At 42.1% G+C, this 14491-nt stretch overlaps 1 protein-coding gene across 1 annotated transcript in view; it reads left to right on the top strand.

The window, feature by feature from the left end:
* RSRC1 (arginine and serine rich coiled-coil 1) overlaps positions 1-13235 on the top strand; it is a 169596-nt gene extending 156361 nt beyond the window's left edge. The window contains exons 8-10 of the mRNA XM_050902803.1: positions 10432-10538; positions 11466-11612; positions 12451-13235. Coding sequence (XP_050758760.1) covers positions 10432-10538; positions 11466-11612; positions 12451-12543 — 347 coding nt within the window. The 3' untranslated portion in view covers positions 12544-13235. The remainder of the gene's footprint in view (positions 1-10431; positions 10539-11465; positions 11613-12450) is intronic.
* The last annotated feature ends 1256 nt before the right edge of the window (positions 13236-14491 follow it).

Here is a 14491-nt window from a genome sequence, read left to right as displayed (position 1 = left end):
AAATATTCTTAAAGAATATAAAAAGGCTAACCAGATGTGAAATCCCCTCTTACTCTTTTTTATTTGGCATCTCGTTTAGCGATGTACTCGTTAGAGGAGAGGTTTGAGCCCGTGCGTTATCTCCGTGGCCCTATTCTGAGCTGCGTCTAGAAGAAAGCGCATTTGTGTGTGTGCGTGCAAACGCATATGTACGTTCATGCACGCACACACCAAAACCGCTCCTCTGCATTAAAACAGATCAAACACTTGGAAATTAAGGAAAAAAACAGAATCAAGCATTATGACTTCTAAGTGCATAATTGCAAATTTTCCGCAGGGTCTCTGCCTCAGTCAGTGTTGTTTCGTTTTGGACAGTCTTTAGTTAATAGGAACTATTAATTATTTTATATTCTCATTATTCAATATGCAGATCTGTACTTTATTTGACTCTAGCTATTCAAACCTCGTCTTAAAAGCAGCATGATGAATTTCTTCACGGGCTGTTCTGGGGGCTCATCACTACAGGATCTGAACGTGTCGCGAACATAGAACGCTTTTGGCCTCACAACAGCCCGGTGAGGTGAGGGAGTATTATTAATTCTGGGGTTTTAAGAAGAGAGCAGAGACAGAAGTGTAACAGGGTCTCAACTCGGGAGAACTTCTAAAGCAGAACATCGTCTTCAGCATGCTTAGATTTGCGGCTTGTGTACCCAAACCCAGCTCCCGTTGACTTCAGTTGCCGTACGTGATTTGTTCGGTAACGTCAGCCCGGTCAGACCCCTGTATTTCCCGCAGAAGATGGGCAGGGTGGTTAACGGCCATGCTGCGATCCTTCCCTGAGACGGAGGGAGAAGCCTGGTATCGGACGCGGTTCTTCAGGGCGCGTTGACTGCAATTAACGTCACCGCTCTCCCTCCGCCCCGATCCCCTTTGCCGTGCGTTTTGCCGTTCGTGCAACACGCCTGTTCCCTCCTGGCTTTTTCACTTCCCCTCGGTGTGGTTTCATCCCTACTTTGGGAGCTGCGGAGAGCTCCAGAGAAACAGACGCCTGGTGCTGTTAAACCGTCTTTCTTCACCATCATCTGGAGGAGCAGCAGCATTTAAAATAAAGTCTGAGGTTTTTAAGCTTGTAGATATGTGTTGGACATAACAAACCATGCAACGTTGTGTATATTAAGCCTATCTTCAGTCTTTTGGGGCTGAAAAATAAGAAACCTTGGTAAAGTAGGAGCAAAGAGGATTTCCAGGTATTATGGTTTGACTAAACGAAGGTGGATTTTGACTAGGAGAGCACAAGCAGTAACGGAATTTTTAGAAGTCAAGTTTACCAATAATTGGCAAATCAATGCCGTTTCACTGTGTCGTCGTACCCGGCTGGGCCAGCTGGACCGGAATCTGCAAAACGTTAAGCGTGGGGTAGATACGAGCACAGGAGACTTTAACCCAAAACATTTCAGGTTTGACAAACTTGCAAGCAACTCAGAGCGGGATCTTATAGCAGGATGGGTTAGGCGATCTTCACTGCAAGTGGTGTTACCAGGGCAACGTGTAATCTCTCTATGTAAAAAAGAAGTCTTCAGCAATGGCCTAACAGGGTCATCAATACGGATTTAAAATAATCTTTTGCAAGTGGGCTCTGCAAGACCTCTCAAAAACTTTGGCTAATGTATTTTTGGGATCTCAAATTTTATTTTCTGCCAAACTTGGGAGAAAAAACAGGAATGTTTTTGGCTAGAAAAACATTTGGGATTGTGGTGTCATCGTAGGCTGAGGTAATCAGCCTGGGTGGCAGGATTCCCGTGGGGGAAGCAGCCTGCCTTGCTGCCTTCCTTTGGTTTGGGTCGGGTTTGCTTTGTGGCTTGGTTTTTTTTCACGAAGCGAGGCTCTGAAAACTGTTTCAGGATTTGTGGTGTTACAAGCTCCATCGGAGGCAGATTGATAGACTGGGGATAAGGGAGAGAGTCTAAACGGCCAAATACATCCATTTATTCGGCCGGCTGCAGTTTACGTATGACAGCCACATCCATATTCACACCCGTACCTCTGCGCTCCCTACCTCAAAGTGAGCAGGTCTGTACAGGGAGCACCGTACTGAAGGTTTTACTGGATTGTTGGTGTTTTGCTGCCAGCACCGAGACTGCTCAGTGCTTTGCTGGCCGCCTTGCATCGTGAAGCAGCAAGTTAGAGCATCTCGGTGTGGAGTCCCTGTCCGTGTTCACCAAAAAAAAGGGATGAATTAAGGGGCCTGTGAAGCTAGAGGAGACTGTTCCTTTGGTTAAATTGAACAGAAATTGCATCCATTTGCTTAAAGCACAATCCCTTGTGTGGAGTCTTTTATTTTCTGTTAAAAAATGGGTTTTTGTTGATCTCGGCGGCCGTGCCAACTTTACATGTGTACTTACCGCATGTCGAATGGGTATTTATCTGAGAGACCAGAGTGAATCTACGGGATAAACATGAGCCTTAACTGAGAATTGTCTTGTTTATGCTGGCTAAGGCCTAGATGAAATGGGATTTTAAATACATGTATCATATTTTATTGGTGCTAGACAGATGTTTAGCTGGTGTGAATGGCATTATTTCACGTCCCAGCTAAAGGCCTGGCCCAGGAAAGAAGCGGAAAAATAATTAAAACCAAAGAAACAACAATTTGCTAATCTACATTTCATTTTTCCTGTAGCCACTTAAATTGTATTCAGTGTTTGAGGGCAACCAGAGGTGGTTGTAGCTGCTGTGCATTTCCCCTGATGTGTTACCGAGAATCAATATATGGACTGGAATAAAAGCATGGAAGTTACTGACACCGAGCTTCAGAGTGGCACCGCGTGTCCGTGTGCGATACAGTGCAACTGTTAAAGTACACATACTAAATACCGTATCTTGGAAAGACTCTGCGGATGTTAGCACACGCTGTAACATGCAATGGGAAAAAACAAAAATCACTGGGCACGTGCGATCGCCCGTCTTCAGCTTTCAGCATCACTTTTTGAAGCGTAAACGAAAAATGGTCCGTGCAAAAGCCGGAACACCTGCAGAGCTTCAGCCCCGCTGTCTGTCCTGCGTGTCGTACGCTGCGCCTCATCCACAGCCCAAGTTCAGCTACTAATCTTATTTCCGCTGTAGCCTACAACACACCAATCTTTTTCCATACATCCAGTGTACAATAACGTTTGACTGTTATTTCTATACAGTCGGGTCCCTGTACGTAGTGGGGTGTGGCTAGATGCAGAAATACTTTTATTTATCTGAATGTGTATAATAGATACGTGTATAGGTTTAACGTAGACAAATTGTTATATATTATATGTAATATACACACTCGTTAGTTTGTACATACAATACAGAGGTTATTTGGGATAGAGATATATAAAAGATAGAAGAACCCAGTAATTGCCTTTAAGATCAGAGCACAAAGCATTACCTTGGATTTTACAAGGCCAGCGAGCAACAAAAGAGCAGTAATTTATGAGCTCAGCGTAAAAGAATAGCATAATTGCATTAAAAATTAATGCTAATGAACACTAAAATGGGGAAGGTGGTTATGATGAAAGTTTGTATTCATCTTCCCTGGTTTGAATGATGGCTAGTGGCTTGATTAATGGCTTAATTTCTATCAATTAGCGGGGAAAAATCTCCTACGAGACAAGGGTAAATTGAGCATTGAATTACATATCTTGCTTTTGTGTGCTGAGAAAAAAAGAGCGGCGTATCTCTGATATTAGCCACAGTGACAAATGCGGTGTGCCCTGCGCCGGCTGCGCCGGCTCTCCCGGCGGTTCGGGGGCGGTGGGGGCGGCCGGCAGACGGCCAGCCAGCTCCCCGGCCCCCCGAGCCTGCGCTCGCTCGTCCCCGCCCGTCGTTTCTTTTGCTCCCTCGATTAAGGGCAGGAAAGCAGCCGGCAATTTTAAGCGTATTAGGGCTGTTTCCTACCACTTTATTAGCCGGGTTTGACTTTTCTCCCCCAGAATATTTTCCAAAATACCCAAAAAGGCCTCAAAATGGGAGCGAACGTAGGAACTAGCACGCGTGTGAAAAGCGCAACGGTGGAGGTAACCTGCGTGCAGGTTAAATGCGTGGCTAGAGCAGAAATCCAAATATTCGTAAATTGCTTAAATTAAATGGTCTTAAATTCAGAACTCAACTGCTGAAGTTTCCCATCGTGTCTTCTGCTTGATTTTATACCCAATACTTCCGTTCTTTTTAAAGAAAAAGCTATTAGTGTCCAGACTTGTTTTAAAATACTGTGAAAGCTAGGTTATAATTATAATGTGTTAAAATAGCAAATTGTAAGTACTCTAGTGTTTATTAAAGAGGGTACTAGAGAGTGCTAGAGTACTCACAACATGCTATTTTGATACATTATAGTTGTAGTACCAGAGTACTTGCAATTAAGTTTGAAGAATACAAATTACCAATAAAAACTTTCTCTGGCCACAGCTGCTCATTCTGGAGTATCTGTGTCTTTGTATCTGCTGGAAAAAGTTATTTCTTTGGCAACCTCAACAGCTAGGAAATAGTGTGGCCAAGCGTTGAAACGGCGCTTTGACCCAGCTGAGGGGATCTGGAAACGTTAGAGGCATCAAGCAGTTTTTATCACGACTTAAAGTTGTTAGAGGGAAGAGGTAGTTTTGAAACTAATCCCCAATCCCCCTCCGGCTGCGCGTCGGCAGGCGCCCCGGCAGGGATGCTCGGCTCGCAGCATCTTGGGGGCTCATCATCCAGCGATTTTCCGAACGCCTCAGACAAAGGCGGGGATGCGGCCGGCGTTGTGCGTGGCGGTGCCTCCCTCTAACGGCTGGGCCTGCGGAGGCCGGGCTGCTCCTCGGGCCGCCAGACTCCCCGGGTCGGAGAAGAGGAGTGAGGTGGCCTTCATCCCCGGGGGGCTCCCGCCGTCGCCCAGGGTTTCACCTGACTCAAGCCGGGCAGGAGGAGAAGGGACTCGGGGTGAAGGGGGAACGCTGCGTTAACCCAAAAACTTGCGGGAGCAGTTCATTTCTTGACTGATTTGCTCCGGTTTTCTGTAAAATGATTGTACGGGGCTGGCTGGTGCAGGAGGTCTCGCCGCCGAGATCGGCTGGCTGTTGAAGGCACCAGCGAGGTTCTCCGCGCAGCTCTGCCGGCGACCCCGGGCATCCTCGGACGTCGGCGCTCGGACGCTGGGAAAGGTGTTGGGACTGGAGGTCCCGCTCTGCAAATACCTGCAGGCTCCGCTGTGCGCGCCTGTGTCAGCGGACAACCCCCCGTTAGCCGTTGCTAATTGTCTCCTGCACAGAGAAAAGATGTGGGGAGGGGTGGAGAAAACCCCCTAAAAATCAGAGCTCCAAGTTTTGTAAAGTCTAGAGGTGACACAAATGAAGTGCATCCCGCCCATCCTGCTGGATTTTCCCTCCTCCTCCTAGTGCTTTCATTTTGTTTAATATAAATATTTCGGTGCAGTGCTCTGTAGAAGACAGTATGTCTCAAAGCCACATAGTTTTTTTGTCTCTTCCGCTGCAAATTGTCTAGATGAAAACGTCATTTTTCTTTGAATATGTCAGTTTGCGCAGTTTAAAAATCGGATGCAATTAAAAAGCACCGTGCATGTGAAAACCCACAGTTGTGTTGAAAAACCATACAGTTCTATAATGCAGTTGTTATTGTATCCATACAGTTGTATACATACAATTGTATCAAAATTATACGGTGTCACCTAAGCTAACCCTAAATAAAACGGGATGAAGGGGAAAATATTTTCCTCTTTAGTTGGTTTGTTTAGCCTGGTATCTATTTGTGTTTTCTTCTTTTAATCCTCAACTCATAAACAAAAGAGCAGAAAAAATGGCAACTTTTTCCTCTAAGTATTTCAAAGCATATTACTTAAAATGTATTACATTTTAAATGGGTCAGTTAATTTAACCAGCTCTATCCCTTTATATATAATTAGTAAAATATGAAGAAATATATATTCTGAGGAGTATTTTAGGTTTATTATGTCGTTGCTTTGATTCTTAAGTTAGACCCGCTTGAAAGAAAACTCTAGGTAAAGGCATGGGTTCATTTTCATGATCAGGATTATAGATGAGCAATGAATCCAGTGAGCATTACAAATTTACACCTAAAGCTTATCCAAGAAATATTTAAAATACGGTTTTATTTAATGGGTCATTCACAAGATATTATTAGTCATTGAATGCTTCTGTTCCAATGCTTGTTAAATTCTTAGCGGGCTTCATCACCAGTTTTGTCTTTAGAAATAAGCAAAGAGATGGGAATATTTTACCCAGAGCTCGCAGCAAGTTACTTTTCCTTTTATCTGATTCTCTGGTGCTTCTGATTATTGTGTGTGTGGAATTTTTGGATGGCATCTAACGGATTAATACCCATTTTATTTCTAAAGTGACATTTCAAATTATTGCTAATACAGACTAATCCAATATGAAAGTAGCAGCTATAAAAGATGTCTGTGTATGTATATACATATATATATATATGGGAAGATGTAAATAGATGTAAATATAGATGGGGAGTGTAAAATACCGAAGCATCTCTGAAGGACAGCATTCCCAGTTAAATCCTCCGTGGCTGGGGTAACCGGGGCAAAAATCCTTCGATTGCTCTAAAATTGCGTTAACTAACTGTTCCCCAAAGAGACTCGATTTTAGGGTGAGGGGCATAACTAGCGACGTGTTTAAGCCCGGGGGGGGTGTGTGGGGCCGGGGGCCGGGCGCAGGCAGCCCCCCGCCCCGGCCCCCCCCGGCTCCCCGCGGGGGGGTTCCCCCAGCCACGCCGCGGCGCGGTATCGCCGGGGCCGAGTGTCAGCGGGAAAGAGCTGGTGACGGGAATGGTAATTGTGACTGCCGCTAGAATCGCCTTTTTATAAATCACGGCCTGGACAAGCCCTAATACAAGATTTGGTTTATTTTTTTCACTGTAACACGGTAAAAAGACTTGCTGTGCAATGAGTTAGTATTGATTTTTTTTTTTTTGTCTGTAGCCTCTTAGCTTTCTGACTCCATTATTTTTGATTTTACTATGAAATACATATCCTTTCTACTGACATCTGACAAACAACATATGGAAGTCGTTTTATCTACCAATAATGTGTTTGTCAAAAAAATCATACGCTAATGGCTTATGCTTCCTCCAGTCCATTTTCCCCAAGTTAATGTCACTGATGTAATTCTTAACATTTAGTGATTTTTGCCCCCTTAATACTTTGTCATTCCCATAGGTTTGTAGAAGATTCATGTCAGATGCTGTAACAGGCTGGGAACTGAGCGAAGGTTTTGTGAAATAAGAGTTGAGCAACTGATTTTAAATCTCCGTTCACCTGCCTTTCTCTGATACCTGGTTTTAATACTGTGACTACCAGGTACACGTACCATTCCTTTATTTACCCTCAGACCAGACGTACCCAAGGGCTTGATGAATTATGACTCCCTCTCCCTAGCAGGGCATTAGTATATTTGGTTTTATACTTCCTATGGGATCCTTCGGAATCTTTTTTAAAAAGAAGACTTCAGCAGCAAGGCAACAGAACTTTTAAACATGAGCTTAATTGTAAGAAAGTGATTTTTTCCTTCTAAATTCAAACGAATCAGCCTTAAAGATGTACTCCTCCACTTTGCTGTAGCACAGCTCTCGTCCTAAGCCTTGCCAAAGCCGAAGCTTTACTGAGGCTTCCGCAAAACCCTTCCAGGGGCGCGCAGCTGGGCGTGCAAGGAACCAGCGCAGCTCAGACCGTGTCCCTCCCGGTTATCACCCTCTCTCCAGCTGAGGACACCCTGCGTCACGGCGATGCAGCCAGCCTTTCTCCCCCGGGAGGTTTTAGCATGCTGCTCCCTGCGTGTTTCCCGCAGTGGTGCAAACCTCGTGCTCGGCTTCAGTGAAGTTATTAAAACGACAGTCAGGTACGAGTTCACTCTCCGAAGCAGTCAGGGTGCTGTAAGCAGTTATCCAGGCTCAGCAATCGCTGTATTTGATGTTCTGCACATTCAGCATATGCAGAAATAGTTAGCATGTTCGTGATTTTTCTGTTCATCGTATCCATAGAGACTAAACAATATACCTAAATAATTTTTAAGCAACAGGGCAGGTTCTTGTTTGCTGCTGGAAGGTTACATCTCTTCCTATCTTTTGTCTGCCTTACCTGTTTTATAAATGCTGCTCACAGCAAAAGCTGTCCACTACTCTCTGATGCAGCACCTCGACCCTTTCAGGCTGGCCCCAATGTACTATGTATAAAGCAAATGGTTTTCATAAGTAAGTAAGTAAGATGAAGATAAATTGGTTAAAATTGTAAATGAAAGCATGCAGTTAGCAGAAAGAATTCAAGATTTGCTTGTCACTGCAGTTAGACGTAGAAGTAGGTAAGGAAGATTAACTGAGCTGTGAATCCGAAGAAGCAGAAAATGAAACAGAAGGTAAGGCAAATACTTTTGTGTCAGATGTACCGTAATGAACAAGCTGTCCTACCCAGGACTGAAAATAAAACAGTTTTGCGGTACAACCTGTTGGTAAAAAATGAGGTGGTTAATTTAGTGTGGGCATGCCCATTCCAGGAATATTTGTGGGCTGCCATTAGCTTATTTGCTCATCTGAAGCTCCACTTACTTGTCAATAAGACAAGTACAACCACTGAAATGAGTTTTCAGTGGTTAGTCATTGCAGAAGGATGTAAGTTACATTTATTTTTTTGTGTGCAAAATAGAAAGTATTTTGCAGTGTATGTGTGTATCTAGATGAATTTGGATTTAGAATTTTGTATACAGGGAAAGAATTTGGTACTTCTGAGTTTCTGAATAATTCGGCAAGCTCTTTTGGTCTGCAAGCACTTTTCCTGACTTTAAATACACTTTGGTTTCTTTAGAACAAGAAATGTAATATTTTATACATACATATGTATGTCCAACAAATATATAATTACAATTGCTCTTTTATTTAAATTTGTGGTTTATATAGTGTTTAAAGTATTCTTGTATATTCATGAGTTTTTTTATCAAACTTCACAGTTACCCTAAGTTGCTTTTTCCTCATCTTTTTGGCAATCTCCTTTTTACTTTGTCGCTGGAGACCACGATTCTGTGCCTCGTGAGCTCACCTCCTTGGTACCACATCACTCAGCCACACAGAACTGACCTGCAGAGGCACGGGCAGACACCGTTGCACTTTCTTTCAAGCCATCTAGAAAAAGAGTTCATACTGATAGTGTTCGCAGACAGCTGGCCTCTGAACTCGGGCTGGTGCAGGTACACCCGCTCTGACATCCAGGCCACCAGTGCCAAACCTTTCAAAACCAAATTTGAATTAGAAGAGAGTTTGTACCGGATCAGCCTGTGCATGATGTTGCTGCCGCATGTTAAGTCTGAGTTTCAGAGACAACGTCCTGTTTTGCTGGACTGTGGCACAAGTACGAGCTTTCGCCTTACGAGTGAGCCGATTTAATCACCTAACTTTTGGCAAAAGGAGTAACGCCAGGCTGCACAAGAGGCACGGGAGAGAGAGTACTCGGACCATCCCTTTGGCAACTGAGATCAACATAGCTGTCATCTGAAACTTCACTGTCATCCATCAGTGGTTTGATTTTTAAAAAGAAGTATATCTTGCATTATGAATGCTCTTAGCTTCCTACCAGTCTAATCTATCCAGAAGATTGTCTGGTTGAGCAGTGAAAGAACTAGCAAAGCCTACCTGGCAGCACCCCAGTTACGCGTTTAGTGTAGCTCATACCAAGGTTGGCAGGAGCTGCTCTTCTTCACCATAACGTCACTGGGAGCTGCGTTCGCTTCGTCAAAATAAAATCTCAGCCTGGGATTCAAAAATATCGTGTGAAATATATGTGCACTGTCAGACCTCACAGTCCAATAAGGAAGCAATTTTGCTCGTTTGATTAAACAGCTGCAATTTTGTCACCTGAGAATCAGATGAGCAATCAATGTTTAGTGTATACGTTAGGAATATTTTATTACTGGATTCTAAGATTTTTTTTGTCATATTCACCTAACGATGTAACTATTAATGCCAAACTAATCACTTAGCTTGTCATGAGGAGAACACAGATGATGGCACATCTCTCGGGACATCCGCAGCTGAAGCCAAATTCACCTCCATACAAGCAGAAGTAGTTTTACTGCTACATACAGAGGGTATTCCACTGAGTTGTCTGCACTGTCCCCGAATCCTTAACTTCTCCAGGAAATCCTCATGCCATAAATCTAGCAGTTATCCTGCAAGGACATCTCTAGCAAATTCTTAAGTTAGCATCTTGAATGATATCATACGTTGAACAATAATGGCCAACTCACTGTTGTTATTTTTACTAAAGGAGAGAGTTTTTCTTTGTAACAGAGTATTTTAGGCTGCATTACAAGGTTTTTTTTTTCTGTTGTAAAATATATTCAAGTCATTGCTTAGGCACGGCATTTATCATAGGCTTACGCTAATGTATACTGACATTACACCTTCTCTTTGTAGACCAAGCCACCCTAGTGGAGCAAGTGAAACGAGTAAAAGAAATTGAAGCTATTGAAAGTGACTCCTTTGTTCCACAGACATTCAGATCAAGTAAAGAAGTCAAAAAGGTAAGTTTTCAATATCCTTTCTTGGTGCATAATCCTTTCAAAGTCAGGTGGAAGCTGCGCTATCAATACAGTTTCCATTGATGAAAGAGCATCAATGTTGACAGTCTTAAATCCCACCAACGACTCTCCTATGTTCTTGGTGTGGTGTTCAAAGAAGAACACATTTAAATGTGTAAGAATTTCAATGAAATCAACTGTTTTGACAGTACATTCTACCTGTGCTGAGCAACTCCGATTTTTAAAAATTCTTTTAAAATCATGTAAAACCATGAAGAATTTTTTTAGGAAAAGCAGCAGGATTAAAATCCAAAAGTAATCAGACATTTACATTGTAATTAAAGGGAGATACCAACATTTTTAATTCTGCTTAACTGAAGCCAGACTTTAAGACCATATTTACTCCCTGAAACAGAACGGCATTGTTTTCAGACAGCTTTCCAAAAACCTAACGGGAGACATCCAGGTTTCAGAATTTTACCTGCATTTTGGCTGCCAAGTCTTGTAGGGAACTCGGACGCTTTTGTCTTTGGAAGCATGCAAGCAAAAGTTTTGTTCGTTTTTTCCACCTGACAGTGAGGTGTTTTGAATTATCACTGTCCGTTTCCCCAAGAAAATGCATTTTCTTGCCTTTTCAGAAGTCTCCGAGAAGTTCATGCAGCTTCTTCAGAAAGTGATCCAAAACCCCAAAGCTACGGTTCTGCAAGCTCTCGCGTTGCCTTTGGCAATACCTTTTTTTTCACTTCATGTATTTAGTCTGGACCTTACTCCATGCCCAGTGTGTCCCGCTAAGCACGCTGAGATGTATTTGCGTGAGGATCCTTTCGTGGGCACGTGTTGCGATGGGAAGAAAGCTGAGTGCTCGGTTAAGATACCGCCACGTTTGGGAGTTTGAGGATAAAATACTCAGATGTGTTTCTTTCTTTTTAGTCAATAGAGCCTACTGAACTACAATACGAACCTGTAACTATCGGAGCGGCAACTGTTGATGCATCTGCTCCTGAAAAAGAACCACCACCTGCCAATATTCCTACTGCCATCAAATATCAAGATGATAATTCTTTAGCACATCCGAATGTAAGTGTGCCGATATTTACTTTATCTTTAGAACAAGACAGCCCATTGAATGAGGACAGGTTCACGTGACCTAACAACCGTTTTGCTGTGCTGCTCATCAAATAATCTGTGGTCTGAAGACCGTTAGCTAATGGGCCACTCAGTGGCTCAAAAAGGCTCACACTCCTTGCATCATCCAACAGAGAATAATTACAAAAGAAGTTCACCAGTGATGTAGTTTGAGAGTTACAAACAAATTTTATAACCAAGTAGCATACTAATTTAGTGCAGGGGAATTTAAGATCCTGTTCATGTAAAAATTCCTGTTCAATAAAAATTGAGGAAAAATTGCTTTTGGTTTCTGTAGTTGTAAACCCGGTGGAAGACTCAGAACTTGCCCACCTTGCCAAATCGTAAAGCTTTAAATACATGACAAACTTAAGATAATTTTAAATCATTGTGGCTAAACTTAGGCAAATTCCTTTGTGAGTGCTTGCAATTGGAAATAGGAGTACTTAGAGGTTTTTTTGAGAATTAGCAAGTTAAAAATGACTTGCGGTAAATAAACTAATGCGAGCTCTGTGTAATGAACACAGCTAACAAAGATCAAGACCTGTGCAATACGACAAACTTGCTGTTTCAGGAGGAGACTGAAATCGGAATGTCTTGGCTTTCCAATTATTAAAGTCTCTGCCTTTACTAATGTATTTATATCACCTTTATATTTTAACAGCCCTCTGCAGCTGGGCTTTTTCTTTGGCCGCTGAAATAGTCGATACGTATTTCAGCAGATTATAACAAATAAAGAGAAAGTTAATGAGTTGTGCCTACTTTTCTTCTTCTCCCCCTTATCTCTCAGCTGTTTATCGAGAAGGCAGAAGCAGAAGAGAAGTGGTTTCAGAGGCTGATTGCTCTTCGGCAAGAAAGGCTGATGGGCAGTCCGGTGGCCTGAGCGAACTGCTGTGACCATCACATACCAGTTCTCCACGAATGCTAAAAAATCCTACCATTAAATTGTTTTATTTTTCTCTTTTGAGGGGATTTTAATACTCAGTATGCGTTGTACAGAGAATAAATATTTCATCTGAATAAACAAGAATGTTCTATCCTCCGTTTTTCTCCCGAACTCATTGCCGGGTGACTTGTATCGCTGAGCTACCCGCTGTAGATGAGAAGGCTATCAGAGCAGTGTAATTTTCTTTTTTTGTGCTGAATTCCTCTGGGGTGCAAAAAACCTGACAGCCCAAGGAGACATAATTTTATACCTCCCAATCAAAAAAATATATATAACCATGTAGCAGTTTAAAGATAAATGAAAAAATAAGACTGTCAAAGTTCAGATTTACCAGTGTTGAGAGAGTAGGAGCACAAGCGATACCACCCTGGGCCATTACATCTTCTGCAGCTGGAGGAGGAGTCAGGGCAGATGATATCGCTGTTACCTCTTCTTCCTTCCGTTCTGCGTTACGGGAGCAGCTTTTGAGTCCCAAACATCTGTGGACAGTCTCCTTGCTGAGGGGCTCTCCTAAACTGATGCGTTCGTCAGCCTGCTCCAGCCTTAGCCTGGTTCCTCACTTCTGGTGGGCTTAAGTGGAAAGGAATGTTTTACGTTTCCTCGAACGTCTACCCCCTACTGTTACCATCCAGGAGTAGATGTAAGGAAAAAGTTATGTTATCCTTTTAAACAAATCTGTAAAGTTTTCGGCAGGTTTCAAGAAATATTATTTTCTGAGCAATTTTAAGCACATTAAAATGTTCGATAATCTGGAAAAGACAGCTTTCTATGAACTCTTAAGGGGAAATAATATAAATATTATTGTGTGTAATGGTACAGACCTTTGTCGAACAAGACTAGTGGCATACCTATTTCTGTATAGAGCGACTGTCTTCAGTCTATGAAGCTTCCGTTTGTCCGGGTGTGACTTTAAAATAATGAAAGATTAGTCCTATTTGAACATATCAAATTTAGCCCGAGTATACTTACAAAAAAAGTCTGTCCATCATCCAACTAAATGCTAGAGATCAACCAAATAAAATACAAAAGTCTTTCTTCTGAGGTATCTAGCGAAGCTGTGAGAAAACTATTACATCAGTAGAAGACTAAACTGAGCCCCCCACCTCTGGACATACCTCACTGGAAATGACCGGCATCAGCTTTCCCCTGTGAGCGAAGAAATTCATAAGGCTTTTTTTTAGCGTTCTTTTGCCTTGTTCTCAGATCTGTGGTGAAAAAAAAAAGGAGGATGATTCTGGAAATGTACTTTGGTTGTCTTATTTTTTTTAGATCACTGATGTAAAAGGAAAGTGTATGAAATTTGCATTCTAACACATTTTTACTTTTTCTTTATGAACAGCGTTAGTTTTACTTGGTCCTGCATTAAAATGGCTATCTGAGTTTCAAGCCTACTTTGTCTGCAACAAAAAGTGGAAAAAAAAATTGTTTCCCTTGTTTCATTTCAGGATTTTCAAATGGTAAATATTTGTCATTGTTCTGTCTTCTCATCTCCTTCTGTGTTTCTTTCATAGTAAATAAAACCTATTTGATCTCCATGTAAGGTACAGGTGTAAATTCCTCTTTTTCACACATTGTGTTGGATTATTCTGGTATTTTTATTGGATGCAAAATGATTCCTTTTATGTAATTTGCAACCCTACAGGATATTAAAAAATTCTACAAACTGGTCTGTTATAAGTAAATAAGACTTCGTGGTAATAACAGGGTGTACCCACTATTGCTTATCAATCAACAACTAAATTTGTCCACCAAGTCCATGCTGGAGGAGAATTGTGAGCAAGATCTGGAAAAAAAATGGAAATAGCATTTAGATAATCTGAATTGAATATAAATACATACTGAAATATGCCAAATGTAATTTGAAACATGGAGCAAATCATTATAA

The sequence above is a fragment of the Gymnogyps californianus genome, chromosome 10 (assembly GCF_018139145.2).
Source record: "Gymnogyps californianus isolate 813 chromosome 10, ASM1813914v2, whole genome shotgun sequence".
NCBI lineage: Eukaryota > Metazoa > Chordata > Aves > Accipitriformes > Cathartidae > Gymnogyps > Gymnogyps californianus.
This window is presented reverse-complemented; position numbering and strand designations above follow the sequence as displayed.